This window comes from Meles meles, chromosome 1, assembly GCF_922984935.1.
Source record: "Meles meles chromosome 1, mMelMel3.1 paternal haplotype, whole genome shotgun sequence".
NCBI classification, from domain to species: domain Eukaryota; kingdom Metazoa; phylum Chordata; class Mammalia; order Carnivora; family Mustelidae; genus Meles; species Meles meles.
Genome location: NC_060066.1, coordinates 192718476 through 192744168, shown reverse-complemented (window position 1 = coordinate 192744168; position 25693 = coordinate 192718476). Strand labels below are relative to the sequence as shown.

The 25693-nt window shown below is 49.0% G+C and overlaps 1 protein-coding gene across 5 annotated transcripts; it reads right to left on the bottom strand.

The window, feature by feature from the left end:
- Positions 1-246: 246 nt before the first annotated feature.
- On the bottom strand, positions 247-22598 carry BSDC1 (BSD domain containing 1). Of its 5 annotated transcripts, none has more exons than XM_046009750.1 (11): positions 22553-22598; positions 22229-22289; positions 17237-17353; positions 15101-15268; positions 13436-13490; positions 11443-11558; positions 10948-11016; positions 10693-10771; positions 9200-9679; positions 3306-3409; positions 247-1800 (listed from the first exon to the last, which is right to left on the bottom strand). In XM_046009750.1, the coding sequence occupies exons 1-11, from the start codon at positions 22561-22563 to the stop codon at positions 1768-1770; spliced, it is 1293 nt and encodes a 430-aa protein (XP_045865706.1). In that variant the 5' UTR covers positions 22564-22598; the 3' UTR covers positions 247-1767. The 5 variants fall into 5 exon arrangements, with proteins under 5 accessions (XP_045865706.1, XP_045865721.1, XP_045865697.1 ...); XM_046009773.1 differs by lacking the exon at positions 247-1800 and adding an exon at positions 1943-3136; XM_046009765.1 differs by lacking the exon at positions 15101-15268.
- Positions 22599-25693: the final 3095 nt, after the last annotated feature.

Genomic DNA, 25693 nt, shown 5'->3' with positions numbered 1-25693 from the left:
AGCCTCTCGACCCCTTGCCTCAGTGAGAGGCCTGCTGGGGGCCCGGTCTCTGCCTCACCCCAGAGTCTAAGCTGAGTCTGAGGTGAGGACAGGGGACCTCCTTGGGACCCAGACCACCCCTGCTGCCATCCCTGTCCCTTCCCCAGGCTCCACGCCAGAAGCCAGCCTACACACTGTGTTCGTCCTGCCCTGCCTCCAGGGCAGCCACTGTTGGGGACAAGAATAGACCCCCAGACACCTTCCAGCTTCTGCTGAATCTCTTTAATGCTGTTAACGGCAAGTCTGGAAAAGGTTCAGGACAAAGTTCTTTTTTCTTTCTTTTTTAATTACAAAACTAACAGCTGTTAGAATCTTTTTTTTTTTTTTTCCTTTTTTCTTTTCCTGGCTACAAAATACTCTGGGGAGATGCATTATAATTTAAAATATATAATATTGCACAAACAACCAAAAGGTTAATTAAACTAAAGAAATAATTACAAAGAGAAAAACCCCATCCCGTCAAAAAAAAAAAAAGATTCAACATTCTTTCCATCCCACCCCCTCACTGAAGGTCTGGAGTGGAAGTGACCGCCACTCTCTTAGCATACCTGACCACACTCCCTTTAGATCACTGGTGAATACACCAGACTCTGTACCAGAATCACCGAGCAGCATCATGAAGCACCAGGGTCTCCAGGAATTCCTGCTGCCCCTCATTCCCCCAAGAGAGGAACAGCTTTACCAGAGTGGAGGGTGAGAGCCACAAAGACTGGGTCAGTCTTCAGGAAGAGGAGCTTTTGCAGAAGCCTGATGACAGCCTCAAGAAGTTCACCCCCAGCACATCCCTTCAAGAAGCAGAAGGGCTGAGGAGGAGACGCTGGGCTTACCAGGGTCGGAAGTACTCGGCTTCGATCGCTGCTCTGTACTGCTGGTAGCTGGCTTGTGTCCTAAGCTACAGGGGGGTGGAGGTGGGTAGCTGGTTGGACAAGGTATCCCGCCAGGCAATGCACAGAAGGGCCTGAAGTGACCCCCTCCCTTTTCAGGGAGGGGAAGAAATGCAAGAGCAGACTCTTGCTGGTGGCACAGCTGGGCTAAGGACTTGGGTGCATCCGACACGAAGAAGCCCTGGGAGAGGCATGGGGACATACCAGCCTGGGCCAGACAAGAGGAAAGAGGTGGGAACTCAGGGTTTGGTCTCTAGATGTGGAACCACGAGGAACCTTTCTGGAAATGGAAAATGCCTGGAGGAGGAGATTCCCCAAGAGAGGCAAGTTTCCCAGAGAGGAATGCCTCTTACTCACTGGGCTAGGAACCAGAATGTGCTTGCCATCCTGGTCTAGCCAAGGATGGTGGGATGGCCTTCCTTGCCTGCTTATTGGTGGACAGAGTGTTGTCTCTGCTTCCTCCAGGAGACTGGTGCTTAGCTTTCGTCTACACAGGTAGAGGGGCTAGAATTATCCCTTGGGACTTCCCAGCAAGAGTCCCTAAGAACAGTGGGTGTTCAGCAGAGAAATGTAGGCTCTTCTGGTGAGGGGGGTAAGTCTCCTCCCCCTTGAGTCATCTTATGGTTGGCACAAGTCAGAGTTCCTGGTTTGGATTTAGTGAGCCCCTTCCCAGATGTGAGCAGAGGCCCAAAAGACCAGCAAGGAGCCACCCAGAATCTGTGCCCAGAGCTCTGGTTGACAGAGGCTATTGGGGGGACATTCTCAGTGTCTTCCAGGGCTGGGCTGAGACGAGCGAGGGGGTGGGAGGTTCTGTGGGTGGGGGAGCTGCACACTCCGGCTCCCCTCATTCCCAGTCCTCCCACTCTACATCTTCCAGCTGCAGACAGAAGGGGATAATGGAGAGTACAAATACATATTTACTCCTCTGAGTCAAGCCCAGGCCCAACCTCCCCTTGCTGCCTCCATTTCTGGATAGTTCCCCCACCCCCCTGCCCCCGCCGCCATAGACAAGCCCATCCACTCCCCGCCAGTCCCACCTTGGGCCATACCCTCCTGCCCTCTGGGAGAGTGAACCACTGTCTTAAGGAATGTGTCTGGGGAGCAGAGCTGCCCTCCGCCTAAGTGGTGGGTCTGCTGCTCTGATCATTCCAGACCCAAAGGAAATGCTTCATCAGCCAACACTGCATGCTAGAAGGGGACACCCTGCCTCCAGGAGCCATGTCGGTCAGTCCCTTAAGGAGAACTGGAGAGGGGCACTGTGATCAGAAGCAAGGTGGCACTGGGCTCGGGCACTCACAGGGTCTTCCTCAGGGGCTCTAGCACCCTGCTCCCCCAGCTCAAGTGTCCCCAGGGCACTTTCTGTCGGCCTGCTGTCAGCTGATCCCAGGTCCGAGAGGCGGTAGAATGACTCTGCTTATGTAACCAGCTGTCAGGTTTTACAGAGGGCCGTAGAAACACAGAAAGTATCAAGCCCCTGTGACGTGAGAGGGGCTCAGGGGCCTTCTCTGCTCTGGGTATAGTGAGGTCACAGGAGCCAAAGACTCTTGGGTAGGTCTCTACCTCTCCCCGGGCTTCAGTTTTCCAATATGAAAACCGAGGCCCTGCCTGTCTCTCTCATCTGTTCCCCTCTTTACAGCAGGTTCATGAGCTACATGATGGAAGGAATGTGGTTCTTGGGTGACAGTGGAAGAAACAATGACTTGAATCAGATGTCTGGGCTGGAGCCTCAGTCCTGTCACTTAGTAGTTGTGAGAGCTTTTCTTCCTGTCCTTCATTCAAAATGACCCACTTGACGCTGGCAGGTCATGAAGCCTAAGAGTAGGAAGGCTTCTGAGCTTCTAGTTGGACTGGGTTTTGTGGTGGCTTCAGTAATGTTCACTGCTACTCCCGTGTCTTAGGCACGATGCCTAACACGTCTAGGTGTGTTATCTATCACAGCTTACAAGCTTCTAGGGCCAGTTCTAGGTTTTCGATGGGGAAACAGAAGCTCAGGTTAAGTGACTTGCCCTAGATCACACTGCCATTTGCCCCAAGGCCAGGAGATCTGTTCAGGTCCCATCCCTGGGGACCATGAATCAGGAGATGTAGGGCAGGTCGGAGTCTGTGTTTTTTTGTTTTTTTTTTTTTTGTAGTTCCTCAGGTGACTTTCATGCAGAGCTAACGTCAGGAACTCTCCCACCATCCACCCTGGAACTTAGGGCAAGCAGAGCCTGCTGATTGGAAAAATTCAGGGCCTGAATGGAGGCTCCAGCACCCTTCCCAAAGCTACCATCTCAGGGAGGAGCAGGGATCCACCCTTGGGATGGCTGGGCCGGATGGGGAGAGTCCTCAGACCCTAGGATCATTGGGCTTGCTTCCCTGAGGCCAACCAGGCCCACTCACCTCCCCAGAGGCATCCACTTTGGAGAGTGCCATCTGCACTTCTTCTTCGGTCATGTCCAAGTCGAAGTCCTTTTCCCAGTCCTCGCTGATGTCCGTGCTTGAGCCTGGAACCGAGATCCACAGTGTGAAAGGCGGGAAGGGGTATGTATGGACAGTCTGTAGCTGGGGGCGACAGCACTCTTCAAAAGGGCCCGGCAAATATACATCAAAGGTCTTACATTCTGTTGTCACTGTGGCTCAGTGATTCTCCTTTTGGGAATCTATTCTAAGGAAAAATCCTAGAGTCAAAGATTTAACCAAAAGGAATTTCACTGTAGTGCTGTTTATAGTGATGAAAATTAAAAAAACAAAAACAGAAACAAAAACAAACTTGAGAGTTCACTGATAGGGAATTATAAAAATAAATGGTATAGTCACATAATAGATTATGAGACTTTTTTTTTTTTTTTTAAAGATTTTATTTATTTATTTGACAGAGAGAGAGAGATCACAAGTAGACAGAGAGGCAGGTAGAGAGAGAGGAGGAAGCAGGCTCCCTGCGGAGCAGAGAGCCCGATGCGGGGCTCGATCCCAGGACCCTGAGATCATGACCTGAGCCGAAGGCAGCGGCTTAATCCACTGAGCCACCCAGGCGCCCCGATTATGAGACTTTTTAAACGTTAGGCTGCAGAACACTTTTACACATGGCAAAAAGTCTAAAACTATTAAGTGAGAAAAAGGAAGTTACTGTAGTGGCGAAGCAGTCTGGCGTGGAGGCTCCCCAGAGCCACAGCCATCTTCCAGAAGGCATACACAAAGAACATTTTCCTTTTCACTTACTCCACTCTACCTTCACTGACCCTGCTAGTCTTGAAACACACCACATTCCTGCCTTAGGACCTTTGCATGGGCTTCCTTGTACCCAGGACTTTCTCCTCAGACATCCACAGGCCAACTTCCTCACCTCCTTCACACCCTTGCTCAAATCGTTCCATCTAAATGACCTACCCTGACAGTCCTACTTTATTTATTTTTAGAAGATTTATTAGAGATAGAGAATGAGATAAAGAGCATGAGCGGGGTGGGCAGAGGGAGAGCAAGACGCAGGCTCCCCAGCGAGCAGGGAGCCCAATAAGGGGCTCGATCCCAGGACCCCAGGACCGCGTCCCCAGTTCAAGGCAGACGCTTAACCGCTTCCACTTAACCGCTTCACTAACTAGCCATGTAGGCGCCGACCTGCCCCAAACCATCCTACCTTATACTTTAAACTACTAGTTTTTTCCCATTGTATTTACCAACTTTCAAATATATCACATCAGGAGACTGACTCTGCTTATTTGTAATAATAGAGGAACTGGAATGTGCGCTCCCCGAGGGCAGGGATCTTTGTTTTCCTTTCTCAGGTCTGCCAAGTGCCTGGAATACAGAGTTCACGCTCAATAAATATTCATGGAATCCTCTTCTAAAGCAGGGCTGGCAGACAAGGCGTGGGGACCAAATCCAGCTTACTGCCTGTTTTGGGAAATTAAATTCTGGAGCAGGGCCATTGCCATTTGTTTCCCTATTGCCCATGGCTGCTTTCCTGCGCCGATGGCCCATCAGACCGAAGCATTTGTGATCTGGCCATAGAGAGAAAAAGTCTACTAATCCCTGCTCTAGGTGATTCTGATGTCTGCTAAGTTTGGCAATCACCGCTCTCAACATGCACATTTGGGTATGACTTATAGGCAACATTTAAAAAAAAAATGTACACGTGAAAGTTATTCTAAGAAGAAAACTACAAAAATAGATTTTTTTAAAAAGTGGATGCGGAAAAAAGTATATGCAGTATGATTTTATTAAAAAATAAGCTGAGATGTTTGTACACATAGAAAAAAGATGCATAACATACCCACAATAATGCTAACAATAGTTACCTTTAGGAGATGAGGTCGGGGGGTACTTTTCCATTGTTTTTTTTTTCCTAAAATGAACATAAACTACTTCGTATTTTTTCTCGTCTATTAAAAGCACCTTCAAAAACAGTAGGTCCCTGATCTCTCAACGACATGACCTATAAACACGTCCTTGCTTTTTCTTGCTTAGCTTGCTCCTCACCAGGGACCCAGGCTCTGACACCCCTGCCCCAAGGACCCCTACGTTCCTTATAAGGGGTCTTGTACTGTTCTCCTTCTTAGCCACCTGGCTGGCCACAAGCAGCCTTGTGAGATCATGCCTGGTCTCTGGAGCCACGCAGACCTGTGAATCCCTACTTTTTTATCTATTGTGTAGTCTTGGGTTAAGTTATTTTGGGCTTCAGTCTATTTATAAAATAAGGATAAAACCACCCTCTTCGCAGAGAACCACACAGGAGATTACAATGCAGATGACTGCCGCCCCACCCCCCTCATTCAGACCCTGCAGGCCCAGGTAAGTGGCCCAGAATTCTGCATTATGAATAGGTACCTGGGGACTCCTTGTAGGCCTGGGCCTGCAGTTCTAAGATACAACAGTGTTAAGATTAGAGATGTCAACGTGAAGTGCACAGAACATGTACACATGGTGGGAATTTAGCAAACGGGGCCGTCCGAGGCACTGTCTCCAAGGTAAGTCATGTTGCATGTGCCCCCGTGACTGGCCAGGGCAGACTAGCAACGGAGACCTGGTTCTTCAGACGCCACGTCCAAGTCTCCCTATGTCTTCGGGACACGCTGGTGGCAAACGCCGGGCTTTCTGTGGGTTAGAAGCCCGACTCCTGGAAGATTCCTCATCTCAGAGCTGTAGCAGTGGCCATGACAGCTTTCCCTGACCTCAGGTTGCCCTCCAGGGATGCGAAACTCTCGTTTTCAGGCTTTAAATTGGAGGGCAGCCCTTCAGGGGTGGAAAACAGAGTATCAGCTTACAGTTTGGAGCACTTCCTATCCACCCTCTGAGGCGAGTTTGAACAGTCCCGACTTAGAGGACGAGATGGAGGCTTCGAGTGGCAGAGATGAGAATCAGGGCTTTCTTTCCCATGTGCCTCCTTCCCCCATCCTGTCCTGTCACAAGACAAGAGTGCTAAGATCTCCCTGACACTGTGCGCATGGCAGAGAACAGATTTATGCCAAAACGATTTAAGCTTTCATGAAGTTTTGCTTTTGTTTTTTTAAGAAAGGGGAGTTTTCAGGTGATTACTAATCTCACAGTGTTGTCACTCAGCTCATTTTATTCTGTTTAACCAGAACTCTGCTTCCCCAGAGAAGAAATGGAGGCAAAAGCCACTGTTAGGTCAGTCACTGGGGAAGGAGGGCCGTGAGCCCAGGGCTCCTCCTAGCTCGCAGGCCACAGGCCTATCCCCATCTCTCCTCCTCCTTCCTGCCAAGGGAACCTGAGCAGGGTAAGTCCAGGCTCTGAGATTAAATGGATCTTGGGACAAAATGAAGGCAGGAAGCAGCTCTACAATGACAGTGACTGCCCCGGGACCTTGGGAAACCCCATGGCGAGGCCACTGCAAGAGACTCTGCTGTGCGCAGGGACCAAGCTCTCTTCTGTCCTCTAAGGATATGGACATAAGAGGGAAAAGGAGTCACTGTCTCCAAGCCTTCATTCTTTAAAGATCCACTCTCTCTACTCTGTTTCCACTGTGCCCCCCTAGTCCAAGACCCCAGCTTCCCCCAACTCAGTGACGATGACTGCTTCTAGTGGGTCTTCTGCAGCCACTCCCTAGGCCTCCTGCAACCCCCCCGCAACCCCTGAGTGTGTCAGAGGCAGGAGAGCAGAGCGATGGAGAGCTCGTGCTACAGCTTCCCCAGAATCTCATTTTGTCCCTCTTCAACCCACCACTAATTTTTCTGATCCCGCTCTCCCATGGCCCAATTCTACACAACCACTACCTCAAATGGGCCCGTCGTACCACCCAGCCAAACCCCCCACTGCCTTTTGGGTCTATCACCTGTTCTTCCACCTTCCCAAAACAATATTTTACACTTTTCTAAATGCTTGGTGGGTGGGTGATTGATCTCTGTTTCCTTCCAGTAAAAAAGTGGGGAAAATTACTCTGATCTCTTGGGCTTCTGTGAAGATTGAATGATGTGCATATCCAGTGCTTAGCACAGATCTATATAGACATAGAAAGTGCTCAGACATGGCTCCTTATTATCATTTCCCCAAAGCAGGGCTCTACTCAGATCTCTTCCCCGAATGAGGACCTATCGTGAAACAGTTAACCCCCAACTTACAGAGGAATAAATGGGGCTTAGAGAAGATCAGTAACTTTTTTCAAGTCATATGGTTTAGGAGCAAGGTTGGGATTTGAACCCAGAACCTTCTGAACCTCAGAGCCCAAGCCCTTAGCCCCGACATGTAAAGCTCTCAGTACCGGTCAGCCAAGTCCAACCTTCCAAGTTCGCCTTAAGGTTAGGCTCTTAAGTTCTACTTCTGAGCTAACCCATCCATCCTTCTTGTTCCTCCCTGTCCTGGGAGATAATACAGCAAAATGGGCTTCCATCACCACCCCTGCAGTGTGCCCTTTGGCCTCTGCTATCCACACGTCATAGGTCCCTCAGCCGGGACTACCACACCCCTGCACGTGCCCCAAACTCTCCACCTCTCCTCTACAACGCCCGTCTCCTCGGTGAAACAACTGTCGATGCCGGAGGTTCCTCCTTTCTCTGAACTCCAGCACCGAGCCTGGCCCATACTGCTTCATGCTCTGTCATAAAGACTGTGGCTTTTGCCCCTCCCTCCTTAGTGTCTCATAAAGAGTAGGTAGGAGCTCAATGGATGACCTCACTGAACCAGAGCCAGAAGGGGAGCATTGTGTTGGAAACTGGAAACCCTACCCTGCTGTTCCCATCAGGGAGCAGGGTAGGGGTGGGCGGGGCCAGTCTCCCTTCCACTGTGGCAAACCATCCTCACTGCGCTGGCAGGCATGGGCTCACCTGCTGGGCAAGTTTTGTGGCTGACTGGTACGTGTGGGAGCAGAGACTGTGTGTGTGTGTGTGTGCGCGTGCACGTGCATGTGTGTTTCAGGAGAGGCTTGTGTGTCAGCAGAGACTGTGTGTGTGTGTGTGTGTGTGTGTGTGTGTGTGTGTGTGTGGAGTGGCCTTTCGGACAATCAGCTATCTCTGAAGAGGCAGTCTGGATGTGGCAAAAAAGTCAACGCAAGAGCTATCACTGTCCTTTAATTCCAGGAATTAGAGAGGTTCCCCTTTGACAAAAAGTCAGTCTCCAGTCTAAAATTCCATTACACAGATAAGAAACTAAAGCTTTATTACTTAAGCTGGGTCACAGCAAGTTCATGAGGATTCATTTTATTTTTTTTTCAACTGTGCCTGTAAGTGCTGTTTATGTTTCAAACTCATAACAATGCAGTAAGCTTAAGGAAGCTACATGACTTGCCTGAGGTCACCCAGGGAAGAAGACCTCTGACATCCATCAATGTCACAGGGATTTCCAACCCAGCACAAGGCCGCATCATCCAAATGCAGGGAAACTGGCACAGGGTGGTAGCTAAGGGCATGGGCTCCGAGTCCCAGAGACCTGGGTCTGAATCTGGGCCTGCCACTTCCTGGTCATGTGAACTTGAGCAAGTTACTTAACATTTCTGAGCTTCACTGTCTTCACTATAAGAAAGGACAGTAATATTGACCTCATTGGGCTGTGAAATGTAATGAGAAATTAAGTGAACCTGGCACAAACCTTACTTTGTTGAAACTAAGACCCTAACGATTGTAAGGTGCACCCGCATTTCAGAAAACAGGTACATTGTAAATGCATGAGATATGGTAATAAACACTTAACAGATGGCAGTTGTTATCATCATCAGTATCACAAATGAAGGACAACTGCTGCTGGGATCCTCCCAAGGGGTGAGGACACAAGTCTGCTTTACAGGGTAGCAACGCTAGTCCCCCCTCCCCCCGCTGCCCCCAACCGGGGCTTTGGCCTTGACTTACCTTTCTTTCCATTGTTAGAGGGTGTAGACTTCCCACTGTCGGAGTTCAACTCAAACACCCGTAAGTCTGTGAGCACCTCCTCCTTCAGAGTCTCTACTCTGGCTGGAGGCCTGGGCTCCAGGCCACTGGGGCGGCCAGCAGGGGTGTGGGGCTTCAATGGAGCTGGGGGTGGGGGCCCAGTCTCACCCACATCCACAGTCAGACCCTGGTCCTCCAAAGATGCCTCTAGAAGCTTTTGGGACAGGTCCTTGGGCAACCCTGGTGCCTCGGCTGCAATGGCAGGTTTGGCAATCTGCGTCACGAGGGAGACGCTCTCGCTGCTCTCTGACGGGGTCACCTCTGTAGGAGGCTCGGCTGGAGTCACAGGATTCTCTTCACAGGGGCTCAGGGGGCCAGGTCCTCCTTCAGGGGATGTGGGAGTTTTGGCCACAGGAACCTTTGCCTCTTTTGGAGACGTGGGTGAAACACTCACAAGCTCCTCTGTCGAGAGAGAGAGGGGAAGAGGGCTATGTGCCCTGGTCAGCCCCAAGGCAACCTTGGAGCGCTCTGCAGACAGACCTCAGGTTCCTGCCAAAGCTTACTCTGGTCAAGACTAAAGGGTGCCAGCTTCTTTACCCTCTTCCCATCACGGTTTGTCCGCAGATAGTCTCTGTCGGTCAAAGTCTCTCCTACCCACGAGGCCTAGCATATGGCTGGTGGACACTCAGCTTCCAGCAGCACAGCCCAAGGTGGTGTCATAGATTAGAAAGTTAAGATCTGACAGTGAATCAGTTCTGGGTTCATGATGGGCTCTGCTATATCCTCACTGCATGATCTTGGACAAAACACTTAACCTTCCTTAATAAGGAGAACACTTAATAAATGTGTTAATGGCCTACGGGTGGCTCTAACTTACTGTCCCAAGCCAAGCTACCAGTAGAGGATGCTTGGCTACCTCCTTAAGCCAACACTTCCCAACGGTTCCCGAACCCAGCTAGGCATGCACTTTATCAGGGGAGCTTGTCAGAAATACAAGTTTGGAGGTGCCTGGGTGGCTCAGTTGGTTAAGCATCTGACTCTCGATCTCAGCTCAGGTCTTGACTTCAGGGTCTTGAGTTCAAGCCCCGTGTTGGGCTCCTGTGCTTGGGTGTGAAGCAAAAAGCAGGTCTGGCCACATGCCCCCAGAGTCTCATTTAGAATGGGGGGGCGGGGAGGGGATGGGAATCTGGAATTCCAGTCAGCATCCCAGGTGACTCTGAAGGGGCTGGTCCATGGGCTGGCAGGGGAATCTGCCGCTCCTGACCCAGTGATTTCTGTACCTGAACCAGGAATTCCACCAGCCCAGGCAAACATTCCCTTGTTAGTTGAGCCTGTCCTCAGCATATACAGATGCTGTATATATGCCCTATGCTTCCCTGGGTGCCAGGTCTCTCCAGTGCTCACAGAATGGCCAGATGGTCCCCAGAGGCATGACAGGACCTGTTACTTGCCCACCACCTCTCACGATCTCTTACCTTCTTCCTCCTCCCAGCCAGGCTCTTCAGAGATGCTCTGTTCCGCCCGTTGCTTCAGGGCATCCCTCCGGGCCTGCTCCTGAGTTGGGGGGAGGAGGGGTGGAAGACGGCCAGAAGCAGTCAGCGTCAGCTCTTCCCAGACCCTGGCCCTGACCCCAGAGCTCTTGGTACCCTGTGCCCCTTCTTCCCTCAACAAAATCCAGCCTACTTCCCCAAGGGCTGAGTGGAGGACCTCCCCAGGCCAGGCCAGCATACCTGCTCTAGTTGATGGACTTTATAGAAATACCGAAGCCAGAATTCTGAATGGGAAACAGCTGCTGGGACCTGGAGGGAGGGGACAGTGGAGATGAGATTCTGGGAGTGGTTGTGTAAGGTCTGTGCCCTCAGTCTTATCAGCCTGCCCATAGCTGCTCTGGATTTCAGATGTGGTTAAGTGGCTGGGCGGTTTTTCTCAGAGCATGTACACCCTCCACCCCTACACCCACCTTCCCGACCCAGCTTGGCCAAGGAAGGAGAAAAGAATTCCCATCAGGCTTTGCTGGTCCTTCCATTTCTCACATGACTGCCAGAAACTTGGCAAATCAGCTTTACCCACGTGGATTCTTAGCTTAGGACCTGGCTGGTCTGCCTCTAGGGGGTCTCTGACGGCTCTTTGGGCCAGATGACTCTGGAGTGACCCTAGATATGTCCTTCCCACCTCCCGACACCTGAAACCGAAGCTGGGTGAGGTGCTGCCAGCTGGGCCCTCACCATCTTGGTGTAGAGGGCCCGGATGGAGGGGCTGCCTACAAGGAGCTCTGAGATCTCCCCCTTCTTCTCCTCCAGGCAGAACTGGGAAAGCCAGGCATCAAACAATTCCAGGGGCCCTGCAGAGGGACAAACACTGATGGTCAGTTTCCTGGGTCTGGAGAGAGAACACTGGGCCTACAGAAAAGACACCTAAGACACCTAAGCATGGACAAGGACAGTGAGGAAAGCTTAAGCTTTTTTTCAAAGCCATTTGGACAAGATGGGATGTCAGGAAGGGTAATGGGGTAGTAGGCCCCACTGATATCATGGCAAGGCACTGAAAAGTGATCTCTAGGATGGCCTGTAGTCTACATGTTCTCACAAGCCTGCTCACACTTTAGCCCACTACACTTGGCCACGGAGCCCCCTCCTCTCTGAAACCACTATTCTCAGGTCCTCACGGGCCCCATGTTTCCAGTCTAAAGCCTACCTCTCTGCCCTCCCTCATGTGACCGACCAATCCATCTCCTGATCCTGGGAGCCACTTGTCCTCATGAAAGCCCTCTTCTCTCCTGGCTTCTTGGGCTTTTATGATTTTCCTCCCACCCTTCTAGTTGTTCCACCAGAGTCTTCAGTGGGCTTTTTTCCTCTCCTTATCTCTTCTCATTCTCTTTTTTCCCCTGTAAGATAAGCTCCACTAAACCACAAGTTTCAACCTCTGCCTCCGCAGACAACTCTTCAGTCTTCACAGCCCCAGCTACCCTTCTGGGATCCAGATCCAGGGGTCTAGGTATCCTCCGGACACTCCTGCCTGCTCAAGTGCAGCAAACCCCACATGTGTTCACTTTCTTTTTTTTTTTTTTTTAAAGATTTTATTTGTTATTTATTTGACAGACAGAGATCACAAGTAGGCAGAGAGGCAGGCAGAGAGAGGAAGGGAAGCAGGCTCCCTGCGGAGCAGAGAGGCCGATGTGGGACTCGATCCCAGGATCCTGAGATCATGACTTGAGCCGAAGGCAGTGGCTTAACCCACTGAGCCACCCAGGTACTCCTAGGGAGGGCTTCTTAAGCTAGGACCAAAGAATGGGCTTCAGAGGGTCAAAGAATTCCCCTATTACATTATAAAATTCTGTGGAGAGAGGGCTTATCAGCAGGTTTTTAAAGACCTCTATGACTAAAACAAGGTTAAGAACCACTACCTTGAGGCATACAGAGCAAAATTCAAACTGCTTAGTCTGGCACCCAAAGCCCTTCTGATCTGGCCCCCACGGGGCCCCCACCGACAGTTCTTGCTGCCTCCTTCCTTCACATGCCCCCTCGTCAGCCTTCCCCAGTGCAGAAGCTTCAAATATCCTGTCGCCACGCTTGAAAGACCTTCTCCCACTGCCAAAAGTAAAATTAGTTTACTTCTTTTTTCTTTTTTTAAGTAGGCTTCATGCCCCAGGTGGGGCTTGAACTCAGCATCCCAAGATCAAGAGTCGCAAGCTCCACTGAGTCAGGCAGGTGCCCCGAAATTAGTTTACTTCTAATTCACCCTTAAAACCCCCATGTCAGTGTCACCTCCTAGGTTCCCCAGGTCGGGCTGGGTGCTTTCCTTCTGGGCTCCCGTCCATGGAAGCAGGACTCCATCCCTACTATCCCTGCTTCCGCGGTTGCCTGTTTCTCTTTCTGAGCTCCAGTTCCCAGCCTAGGACTTGCTGCATGGCATGGCTTGGCAAACAAACGCTCAAGAGAAGGCAGGCAGGGCAGCAGGGCTGGGGTGGGATGGGGGTCTGAGCAGAGTGAGAGGGAGTGGAGTGAGGTCTCTGTAGACCAGGATGAACACAGTTCAGGCTCAGGGAGGAATAGGGACTGACAACCCATCCCGCCACACGTAAGGCACGCTCTAGCCCCGCTCTCATCCCTCCACACAGGGGAGCCGGGCCTATGCTATCAGAGACAAAGAGGGTGCTCATCCCAGAATCCCCCCATCTCCCTTCCCTACAGGCCTGCCCCCTCACAGCTGCCCCCTCACCGTCTGGTTCATTGCAGTAGGTTGCCGGGTCTGACTGCAGGCTATAGAGGCGAGCCTGTAAGAAACAAAGAACAGGACTTCTGGAGTGCTAGGTAGAGAACACATCTCCTCTCTGACAGCAGACCCTACTATTGTTGTTAATTTAGGTGCTTTGAAGATGTCCCTCCCCTATACATTTCTTCCCCCTAGAAGTTAACCTCAATCCAGCTTCTCCCCCTGCTGGCTGCCAGACCCATGGGGCACTCGTCAGCTCACCCTATGGCTAGAGAGGGGAGCACTGGGCTAGGAGGGCAAAACTGGGGCTTTCAGAAAAATGGTCTTTCCCCTAGTATTTATTCTACCTTGGGAACTAAGAAAATACAGTGTTAGCAGACTACAAAATTGTATGTATAAAATGCTTCTGAATTATGTGAAACTTGAAAAATGTTAGCTCAAATACATTAATAAAGTCCAAATTTATGGGTAAATTTTGAAGGAATGTATCTCCCCCAAATTAAAACCATTCATTAAGAACTTCTTAATATTTTTTCTTTTTAAAAGATTTTATTTATTTGAGAGAGTGAAAGAGAGGTGAGGGACAGAGGGAGAAGCAGACTCCCCACTGAGCAGGCAGCCTGTTATGGGGCTCGATCCCAGGACTCTGGGATCATGACCTGAGCCGAAGGCAAATGCTTAACTGACTGAGCCTCCCAGGTGCCCCAAGAATTTCTAAATTTCATAGCAGTCTGCCAAATGAATTACCTCCTGGGTTCCTGTTAAGGCCACAGGAGTGACAAACAGAAAACCCCACCTTCCTTCCTGAGTATTACGTGAAGCAAGGACTGGCTGTCTTCATCAGAACTCCAGGAAGGGCCTGTGTGATCCACTGCTATTATAATTTAAAATCCTGCAATTTAAGAAATTTCACACTTCCACTCAAATGGTCACTAAGTGGTGGTATTAGTGATAATACTTGAAAAATCATAGTGTTTCGAATGGAATTTCAATGTGGTAAAAATGCTACGAAGGCCCAGCTGCCGTGACATCACACTGTGCCTTTAGGAGAAAATACTCTGAAACGTAAGAAGTAATGCTGAGAAGATAATATGTGTAAGAAATATCCTGCCGCTGTGGTTGATCTAGGTGCTTTAAAGACATCCTCTGCCCATGCACTCATTCCCACTGGAAATCAGCCTTAACCCCAGTGCTGGGAGTATCATGCCCGTAGAGCAGTCCTTATTACGGCTGAAAGCTGAAGGGAATCCAAATGTACAACACGAGAGAAATGAATAATGACGCTATCTTTACTTGCAAGAATTTAAAGATATTACGATGATAGTGATTAAGAAAGATGCCAGTATATTTTAAACATTTTTTAAATAACAGGTTATAAAATGGCATGTATAAAGTGCCTTTTCCGGTGAAAAGAAAAAAATCCAAACGATCTTTACCAATACTCGCAAACAAAAAGAAATGACAGGTTGGACACCAAAGAGTGATTCTCTTTGAGGGATGGGATTATGGATTTAGGAATCATTATACTTCTGCTTACTAGTATTCCTCAATTTAGTTACATACACGTGTTTATTTTCTGGCCTGAACACGTATCGCTTTTGTGAGTGCACGTTGGAAGCTAGAACCCAGTGCTGGTGGGCACCTGCAGAGGAGGATGAATATAATGGATACCTTCGTGCCATCATAGGGCTCAGCTGTGCCAGAGGGTGTGCCCATCAGGGTGATGACATCGCAGTCTATGGTTTTGTCCGGTGAGGGAGCAAAGGTGTCAGAGATCACCCCCAGGAAGTCAGACAACCCCTTCTTCATTTTCTCTGTTGCCCCCGAGGAGCCTTCAGTCTGCAGAGAGAAGCAGGCAGAGCAAACAGGTGGCCCAGCAGTAGGCTATAATCTAGGGGACAGGTACTGAAGGGTGAAGCATCAGGGGCAAAAGTGTGCTCTCTATGTGGGGATCAGGGATGTGCTCATGGCCTCTCACCCCATCTCTGGGGTTGGAGAAGGACAGAGGCAGCCAGGGTCCCTCCGTACACCAGATGGGGGTGTGGAATGGGGACCCAGTAGGCCTGGGTAAGTCAGAGCAGAACTCTCTGATTGTTTCATCAAAATTTCAAGGCCAGTCAGGCTGATCAAAAATTGGCAGGAGAGGATGCCTGCCATACACAATCAGTGGGAAGATGACCTTTGGGTAGAGTGGTGGGAAAGGTACCACTTTTGGAGACCTAAACCTCTGTGAGTCTGTTTCATGATCTATAAAATGTGGATAAACAGACTTCCTTGAGAGGGCTGCTGTGACAAAAAAGATAAGGCATGTACAATGCCTGGCATACAACATTTATCAAATAGCAGTACTGTAGTATTACAATTTCATCATCATGGCTGTTCAGGAAGTGGAACATTTTGTACAAAAGGTTGGGGAAATACGGGCAGGATGAGAATGGATATCCCTGCCTAGAGGCAAACCTGGGACCAGCTGAGGGCCAACATACGGATCAGCTAGAAGGGGCAAGTGGGACACGGAGCTTGAGCCACACTGGTCAGAATGGCCTCGAAGCAAAGCACAGATGGGATGACAGGGCCAGGCTCTAAACCTCATGGAAACCATAATATTTACTCCTGATAAGGCATCCTGGCATTTTACAGCTGGAATCTAGCAGCATGCTGGCACATGCTGGCACAGATATACAATCAACGAATGAAGAAAAGGAATGAATAAATGGAAGAAACGAATGGCATCTGTGCTCCTGGCTGGACTCTAGTAGAACAGCAGGGTTACTCCTTGTCGTCCATGCCCATCAGCAGCTGGGATTAGCAGGCAGACAGTAATTTACAACAAGTTACAAGAGTTAACTAAATAAGGTTGGTGGAAAGACCTCCAAAACATGTTTCTCATAACATGGCCTCTAATCGCGGGGCAAATGGTTCAGCGGGAGCTCAAATGAAGAAAGTGCAATTGTCCCAACACTAAAGGAGAAACTGTTCATACAAAACCCGTATACTATACTTCATCAGAAGCTTGAGATTTGCAGAGATAGCCAACCATATACAACTTTCACTTTTCACGCTGACTTTAGAATCTAACTCCTATCTCGCAAGAAGATTCCGCTATACGTCTTTGATCAATAAAAACAGGGCCAGTAAGAATATGACTTGGCACAGCCTTTCTGGAGGGTAGTGTGGCAATAAGTATCACAAGGCCTAAAACTGTACTCACCCTATGATCTTTTCCAGTATTTTATTATAAAGAAAATACGAAGGGCAAAGATTTAGCAATCAGAATGTTCAATGTGGCTCTGTTTATAGTACCAGTAAAAAAATGCAGTAGTAACCTAGGAACTGGTTGAACCTACAGAGCAAAGTAACAGGCCATTTATGATGCTGGAGAGCGTGGTTTGCAATGATCAAGTCGGAAAGTAGGTTACAAAACACGATATTCAGTTGATTCCAGTTTTGAAAAAGAAAGTGGACCTAAGGAACATATCCCCCAATATTAACAGCTGTTATCTTTGGGAGATGGAATTAAGGGTGTCTCTAGGTCTTTTTTTTTCTTTTACTTAAGGTATTCTCTAAATTGTCTATAATGAAAGACTTTGCTAACAGGAAAACATTTGCGGAAACAATACAAAAATGGGACAGCCCATTAATACTTCTTCCATGTCGCTTGTTTGCTCAACAGATACAATTCTTTCCAAGTGGGAGCCTCTGGGCAGAAACAATCACTTAATAGTAGAAAGGGTGGGGAGTCCCCACCAGGGGCTTGGGTCGGGTCCGGCGAGGGACAGTCACTCCGAGGGCAGAGGCAGTACTCACAGCTAGCTTCTCCTTGACCACGCTGGCTGTGGCCGCAATGGTGCAGGCTGTGTCATGCTGCACCACCTGGGTGAACTCTGTCAGGTCTCGCTTCATGAACTCCAAGGCTTCGGAGGACTATGGGAAGACAAGAGAGGGATGACAGAGCCAGCTGGCACCACTACCCTTTGTTCCTGTTCTCTGGGCTTCTTCCGTCCCAGAAAGACACATGGAAAACTCAGGTGCCATGGCACAGAAACAATGTTGGCTTGTCCCAAGCCCATGACCTGGGATTACCAAACAGCAGCACACAGAGGGACTTCCTGCTGCTCTGAGAATGGGGATGAGTCTCAGCCCCGGCACTTAGAAGCTTTGGGGCCACAAGTAACTCTCATCGAGTCTCGGGTTTCTCCTGTAAAATGAGGGAGGCAGCCCTGTCAGTGGTTCAAGAACAGGCTGGGGAAGGGGGCACATGTCTTCTGGAAACAAAACAGAGTCTGACGTGTTGCTCTGATATGCTTTAAGTCGTGATGTTTGTTTCAAATTTCAAATAACATGAAGAAAAGGTGTGTGATTTTTTTGATCAATGGAAAGTGTTCCTACTTTTCCTTTTTTTGTTATAGGGCGATTCAGTTGAAATATATGGCAGTACGTGAAATTATTTGTCTGAAAAATTTCATGAACCTGTCACATTAGCTTAGAAAGCATTTATGAATAATTCTTGACAATTTAATGCCAGTAAAAAGGTGTGTGATTTTTATACTCAACAAAGGGGATGTCGAGAAATACTGGATTGGATTCTCTCTGAGGGGTTCTTGGTTCTACCACGCCAAGATTCTATTCATCCGTAGAGCAGAATGGATATTTGCTTCTGTCAGACTGATCTGCCACTCATCCTGCACTCAGATGACATGAGACCACAGGCCATCGGCTCTGGTCTGAGTCTTGACCTGCTTTGTTTCATCCTTACCCACTCTGGGGTACCTTCCCAGACTACCTCTGTGTTTGCCCTGCCAAGCCTCATTACACATGGATAATTAGCTGCATTGTGTGTGTGTGTATGTGTGTGTGTGTGTGTTAGCATATTGAGGGTTCCGGTGATTTTTTTCTTTAGGGAAGGGCCTGCCTAGTTTTCATCAGCTTGGGACGTTTCTGGATAGGGCAGTGTCGTCTATACGCAAGAAGCTTCTCTGGGAGTGAGAATCATGTCTCCATTTCAGACTCAAGACTACTTAATTAGGGTGGAGGGGTCATTTATTAATTCACTCTCTCCATCCACTCTGCCATCCCCTTCTTCTAGGCCAACCTGCTCTCTCAAACTGACTCCTTGCAGGGTGAATCAAAGACCTCCACTACATTGTCCTTGTGCCACTGCTGCGAGCTTTGGAAGTCAAAGCGGACCAGGCTGTCCCTGCTTTCCATTCTTCAGTGCTTACACAGTATCCTATGAGCAAGCAAAAAATTCACTTCCAAAGCTCATCTCATCTCATCTCTGGCAGACTCTCCCCTACCACTGTGCCCCTTCCTGAGCTCTAGCTGGCTTTCCTCAAGTTTCTCAAATGCTCTAGCATCCTCCCTACCTCCAGGGTATCTGAACCCATGATTCTAACTCTTCGAAACACATACGTGAACAAACACAATGAATGACCCCCCTCACCTAGTTAACTCTGGTTCTTCCTTCAGATCTATGCTTATATGTCACCTCCCTAGAGAAGCTTCCCCGATGGCATCTCAGATTAGCTTGGCTCCCTGCTTCCCAGGGTACCTGCATGTTCTCTAACATTTGTCATGCTGCAGACTTATGACTGCCTGTTCAGTATCTAGCTTCCTGGATAAACAGAGTTCTGTGAACATCGAGCCTGTGTTTTTTGCTCACTGATGCCCTCCCAGTATATGACAAAGAACCTGGCATGGAGTAGGTGCTCAAAGAATGTTTGCTCGTTAAATGTTCATGTACCAGGGCACATCTTAATTATATAACCATTGCCATGATGATGTGATGAACGGCTGTCTCCCTCACTAGACTATGAGCTCTGAGGGGACCCGTATGAACCGACAGGGTGCCTGTCCTCAAAAAGGTCATCGTCTACCGGGAAAAACGTTCCCATGACAGTTTCAGTGTACAAGAGCAGAGTGGTGACCAGTGTTTTCTCAGGAAATTAGAAAGACCTGAAGGGAAGCGTGGATTGAGCACCTCAAAGAATGAGCAAGAGGAGCCAGTAAAGGAAGCCGGGGCACAGCAGGGCCCAGGGTTTACTGCAGCCTCTGAGCATTTTAGTCCTAATGAACATTGAAGGAAATGCAAAAGTAGTTTGGAAGAAAGCTGGAGAGGCTGCCAAGGGCAACTATGGTGGGCCTGGTCAGCCCTTGTGGGAGTTGGGGAGCCACTGAGAGTTTGAAGGAGGGGGGACAGGATGAGGTCTGCATTTTTCATAGGTCACTCCAGTGACTGGCCTGACAAAAGTGACAAAATTAGAAGACGGAAGAGAACCTATCAGGAGGTTGCTGTAAAGTTCAGAAAAGGAAGTGAGAGAATATGAATAAGGAGAGTGCTGGTCAGGATGAAAGGATGGGACCGATTCAAGAAATACCAGGCAAAAAAAGGTAGATTTAGGGATCCAATAATGTGTTGAGTGAGGGCAAGAGAGAGTCAAGGAAGAGCCACTGGCTGCTAACCTAGGTGACTGGGTCGATGGACAGCTGCCAGCTGAGAGAGAAAATGCAGAAGGGGGAGCAGGCTCAGAAAGAAGGTGATGACAATGATTTTGGTCACAGAGAATGTGTGATGACAGAGGGCTATCTGGGACAGTTGTCCAGCAGGAGTTATTCTCAAGCAGTAAAGCTCAGAGAAAAGGACTAGGAGTCACACTATCATGAAAATGGAGAGGTCTCCCACGAAGAGTTTGTAGAGTGAACAGAGCAGTGAGCTGAGGGCAAGACCCCTCAAAAACCACACCTTTAAGGGGTAAGGGAATGTCATGCAACAGTCAGGAAAGAAGAGCCAGGAGATGTGGAGAATTGAGAGAGAAGCAAGCCACAATGCCAAAGGAGTAGAGTTTCAAGAAAAGAGGCTGAGTGATCACTAGTGTCAAATGCAGCCAAAAGGCCCAGGAAGACAAGAGCTGAAAACCACCCGAAGGATTTGGCAAGTGGTAGGTGAAGCTGAGTGTGTTTACAGATAAGCTCACATGTGGTGGCCGCAGGGATGGGGAGGGAGTTATGAGAGATCATGTTGTTTACTTCAAATATAAAAAGTAGGAGGCGAGGGTTTCTCCTAAAGGTAAAAAAAGAGGAAGTAGCTGAACAGAGCACTGGAGGGAAGAGTTAGGTTTGGGGAAAGTTTCTAAGATAAGGGGAAGAAAAGCAAATCATAGACTGAAAAAGCTTGGTCGGGGGGTGGGGGGGTGGGGTGGTGCTCAGGCCTAAATAAGCTTGGGGAATCTGTTGTTGGACCAAGGAGCAATGCCTTTATCAGTGTCTATGGGTAAATGCAAACAAGCACAATGACTGTAGGAGGAGGTAAGCAGCACAGGAAGACAGATTACAGCACTATCTCAGCACTGTGGTCTCTAGGGCAATGGATGCTAGGGGTGCAAGGGAACTGAGGGTCCTGGGAACTGAGTATTCTAGATGGAGCTGGAATGGGAAGGCAAGGGGGGCAAGGGCAAGGCCAGGAAAGCACTGAATGACCAAGGGAAAAAATGGAAGTAAAAAATGGACTGGTGGTGTTTAAGAGGTTTCCCCAGCACCCTCCTCAGGACTTAATAAAAATAACTGATGCTTATATACTACTTACGGTGTGCTAAGTATTATTCCTAGTGCTTTACACACGTTATTATTTAATCCTCACAACAGTACTATCAGGTAGGTGTTCTTAGTACTCCCATCTTACAGGTGAGGAACTCAGGTCTAGAGAGATTAAATAACTTGTACAAGTTCATGTAACAGTAACTAGCTGAGAGGGAAATTAAGTCCCCTCTTTCTGAATGGGGAACTGTCAAAGGCAGAAACAACATCCACACCCTGGCTTCAAACAGGGAGCTCCCCAAGAACAAAGATGGAAAGCTAACCAACTATCTATTTTTCATGAGTTATGGTAAGACCGGCCTTGAGGGCAACACACAGAAAGTCCTCGCCCCAGTTGCTGAATGAATGTCAGATTCTCCTTCCAGGAGATCGCTCAACAGTATTCTGAGGTCCTTTGAGAGCTTTTCAATTAAACTTCAGTGTGAAATTCTCTTAGCCCTCAACAACAACATAAACAACTCAGGACATTCTCAGATTAGCTAGGCTGTAGCTAGCTGAGAGGCTGAACAGGAGTATGCAGGCTAAAGGAGGTATTAAAATGCCCCCAGAGTAGAGGACTGATTTAACTGAGATCAGAAGCCTCCTGGAGTCTGCCCTGAAGCAGGACTCACCCCAATTTCTTGAAGTAAGCAGTAATTAACTTTTCCTCCACGATTCACTTGGGCTGGTTCTGACAAACTAGTATGGGGTGGAACAGAAACACACAACAGCCTTGTCTATTGGCAGAGCCAAGGCTCACTCATCATCCCACGGGGATTGCTGCCTCCCCACCAGACTGTGAGCCTTGTGAGGCCCAGGATAGCATCTGTACCCTCAGGACCTGTCAGAGAGTGCTAGCTGTGGCATTCCAGTATTTGAATGACTACAGAAGTCAGTTCCTATTGCAGACCTCTTCGTCAATAGATCAAAGGTTCTCTCTTCTACGAAGCTGTGAACTTCCTTAGCTGGAATAAACTGCTCTTCCTATGGATTCCTACAAAAATGTAGCTCCGGCCTTTAAAACAATCTGTATTTCACCGTGGCTAGTGTCACATTGGTCCGAGTCGGGGGTCAGTCCTCCCCAAGACCGACAGGGGATAACAGTAGGGCCCGGGTGGGCCTCATCTTTGAGGCCCAGCGACCACACTGGTCGGGCGGGGCAGCTTGGACCTGCTTTTATGAGGCGGCGCGAAGCCCTGGCGGAGGAAGGGCGCCGGCCCAGCTTACCTTCTCTTTGACTGCCTGGTAGCTCTGTTGCAGCCAGCTCCGCCACCAGCCCACGTCCTCCCTGCGAAGACAGATACATCTGGCGGCCCTGCGGTGCGACTCTTGCCCGAGCATGATCGGGTCTCAGTTTCTCCCTGAGATGTGGTCGGCAGGCCGAGACTTGGCAGACCGTTTCCCCACCCCCTCGCACTGAGACTCCACCCCGCCCTTTCAGCCCCGTCCACTCCCGGGCTGGCCTCCTGTTCCCCACAGGGACCCTGGCCCAGCACCCCGACCCTGGGAGAATTCAGGCCCCAACGCCCGAGAGCTGGATGACGGGCTCACCCTTCCGCCATCTTGCCTGCATGACATCACCACTATTTACTGACCTCTGACTTCCGACACGGCACTACCCCCCCCCCCCCCCGCCCAAGCACCGCCCCAGAGCGCCCGGCCCAATCCTCGCGCTGACACCGCCCACAGCCCAATCTCCGCCCCGATCCATCACTAGGCCCCGCCTCCATGAGCTCGGTCCACTCTCTGTCTAGAGTTCGCTCTTAAACTCCGCCCCTGAACTCTCGGCCCAATCCTCACTCAATTCGGTTCTCAGGTCCACCCCCAAGCGTTAGCCCTGCCCCCACCAGCACCTACTTTTTATCAACTGACTTCGGATACGGTGGCTGCCAGGGGCCACGTTCGCCGGCCTGGACCGCGGAGGTGTGTGCGCAGAGGCGAGGAAGGAAGGGAGCCGGTCTGGAGCTCGGAAGTCTGGATCCTAGAGCGCAGGGCTAGGACCACCCCCCTTTATGAAACAAGCAGCGTAGCCGTTGCTTGGGGTCTCTTCGGGCTAATTCAACAAGCGCAGAGCAGGGCACTGGGCCAGGGTCTGCAGGTGTACGGAGAAAAATTCTTCAACGGACATAGATTGGCTTGTGAAAGGGAGAGACTTTCTGGATCTGCTATCCATCAAATACCATCGCCTCTTGTCTGTTTACTGGGAGAGCTTTAGTAATCCCCCCCACCCCCGTTCCGTTTCCCTTCTTTACAGGATTGTTCCTGTCATACCTGCTGTTTCTCCCATCTTAAAAGCGTGGAAATAAATACCAACACTCTCTTGATCGGACACCCTTTCCCCTTTACAGCAAAACTTCGTTAATGCTAGGGTGTACTTGGCTGTACTCATTGGCTCCAATTCCCGTCTCTTTCCATCATTTATTGAATTCACTTCCGTCAGGTTTTTGCCTGACTTGTATTGGGATGCTAAGAGCAATGACCGACTTTCAATCTTTATTTGGACCAGCAGCATCTTACTTGACACAGTTGGTCACCTTCCTACTTTTAAAAACACTTTCTTCACTTGGCTTCCAGGATACCAGTGCCCTTCTGACTCTCCTCCTACTTCACCGGCATCTCCTTCTCACTGTTCTCTACTGTTTTTTTCATTGACCTCTTATTGCTGGAATGTCCCAAGGCTCAGAGCGCCCTCTCTTTTTGTGTGTCTATAATCATTCACCAGATGATCTCATCAAGTCTCATGATTTTAAGTGCCATCTATACACTGGCTACTCTCAAATTTTTTCTTTAACCCACACATCTCTGAATACCAGGATCATTATCAATATTTGGTTGTATAATAGGCATATTAAACTTAATATGTCCCCCAACTCCCGATGTATTAACCTCAACTTTCTGCAAACTTACCCAAAGCGATAAATGGCAACCTCGTTCCTCTAGTTGCTCAAGCCAAAAACGGGGGAGATTTTTTTTTTCAAGAATAAGCTTCCTGGGGCGCCTGGGTGGCTCAGTGGGTTAAGCCGCTGCCTTCGGCTCAGGTCATGATCTCAGGGTCCTGGGATCGAGTCCCGCATCGGGCTCTCTGCTCAGCGGGGAGCCTGCTTCCCTCTCTCTCTCTCTCTGCCTGCCTCTCTACTTGTGATCTCTCTCCGTCAAATAAATAAATAAAATCTTTAAAAAAAAAAAAAAAAAAAAGAATAAGCTTCCTTTTTTTTTTTAAGATTTTATTTATTTATTTGACAGACAGAGATCACAAATAGGCAGAGAAGCAGGCAGAGAGAGGGGAGGAAGCAGGCTTTCTGCTGAGCAGAGAGCACTATGTGGGGCTCAATCCCAGGACCCTGGGATCATGACCTGAGCGGAAGGCCGAGGCTTTAACCCACTGAGCCACCCAGGCACCCCATGGGGGAGATATTTTTGATCTTTCTTTCTCACTCCAAAGCTAGCTCCTTGGCAAATCTATTGATTCTACCTTTATTTATTTCTTATTTATTTATTGAGAGGGAAAGGGTGGAAGGGGCAGTGGGAAAGGGAGAGAGAGAATCTTAAGCAGGCTCCACACCCAGCCTGGAGCCCAACACAGGGCTCTATCTCACAACCCTGAGATCATGACCTGAGCCAAAATCAGACTTGGCCCTTAACAGACTGTGTTGGCTCTACCTTTAAAGCAAAACTAGAATCTGGTTTCTTCTTACTATCTCCCCTGCTACTATGTAAATCCCATACTACGTTTCTCATCTAGATGAATTCGAGAAACTTTTAACTGGTATCTCTGTCCCACTCTTGCCTTCCCATTGTGTAGCCTTAATTCATCCTGAAAGTAATGTCTTGAAAAACATAACAGAGTGGGAATGTAAAATGGTACAGCTGCTCTGGAAAACAATATGGTGATTCCTCAAAAAAAAACTGAGCACAGAATTACCATATGATCCAGCAATTCCACCCCTTGGTATATGCCCAAAAGAACTGAAAGCAGGATTTTATTTTATTTATTTTTTAAAGATTTTATTTATTTATTTGACAGAGAGATCACAAGTAGGCAGAGAGGCAGGCAGAGAGAGAGGAGGAAGCAGGCTCCCCACGGAGCAAAGAGCCCGATGCAGGACTCGATCCCAGGACCCTGAGATCATGACCTGAGCCGAAGGCAGCGGCTTAATCCACTGAGCCACCCAGGCGCCCCTGAAAGCAGGATTTAAAAAAAAAAAAAGATTTTATTTAGGGGTGCCCGGTGGCTCAGTGGGTTAAAGCCTCTGCCTTCAGGTCAGGTCATGATCCCAGGGTCCCGGGATCGGGCTCTCTGCTCGGCAGGTAGCTTGCTCCCCCCTCCCCTCTGCCTGCCCCTCTGCCTACTTGTGATCTCTGTCTGTGAAATAAATAAATAAAATCTAAAAAAAGATTTTATTTATTTATTTGAGAGAGAGAGAAGGAGCATGCAGAGGGGCAGAAGAAAACTCCCCTCTGAGCAGGGAGCTCAACATGGGGCTTGATCCTGGATCTGGGATCCTGACCTGAGCAGAAGGCAAACACTTAACCGATTTAGCTACCCATGTGCCCTGAAAGCAGGAATCTTAACATATTTCTACACCCATGTTCATCGCTGCATTTTCTCAATATCCAAGAGGTGTGAGAAACCCAAGTGTCCATTGACAGATGAATGGATAAACAAAATGTGGTATATAGATATAATGGAAT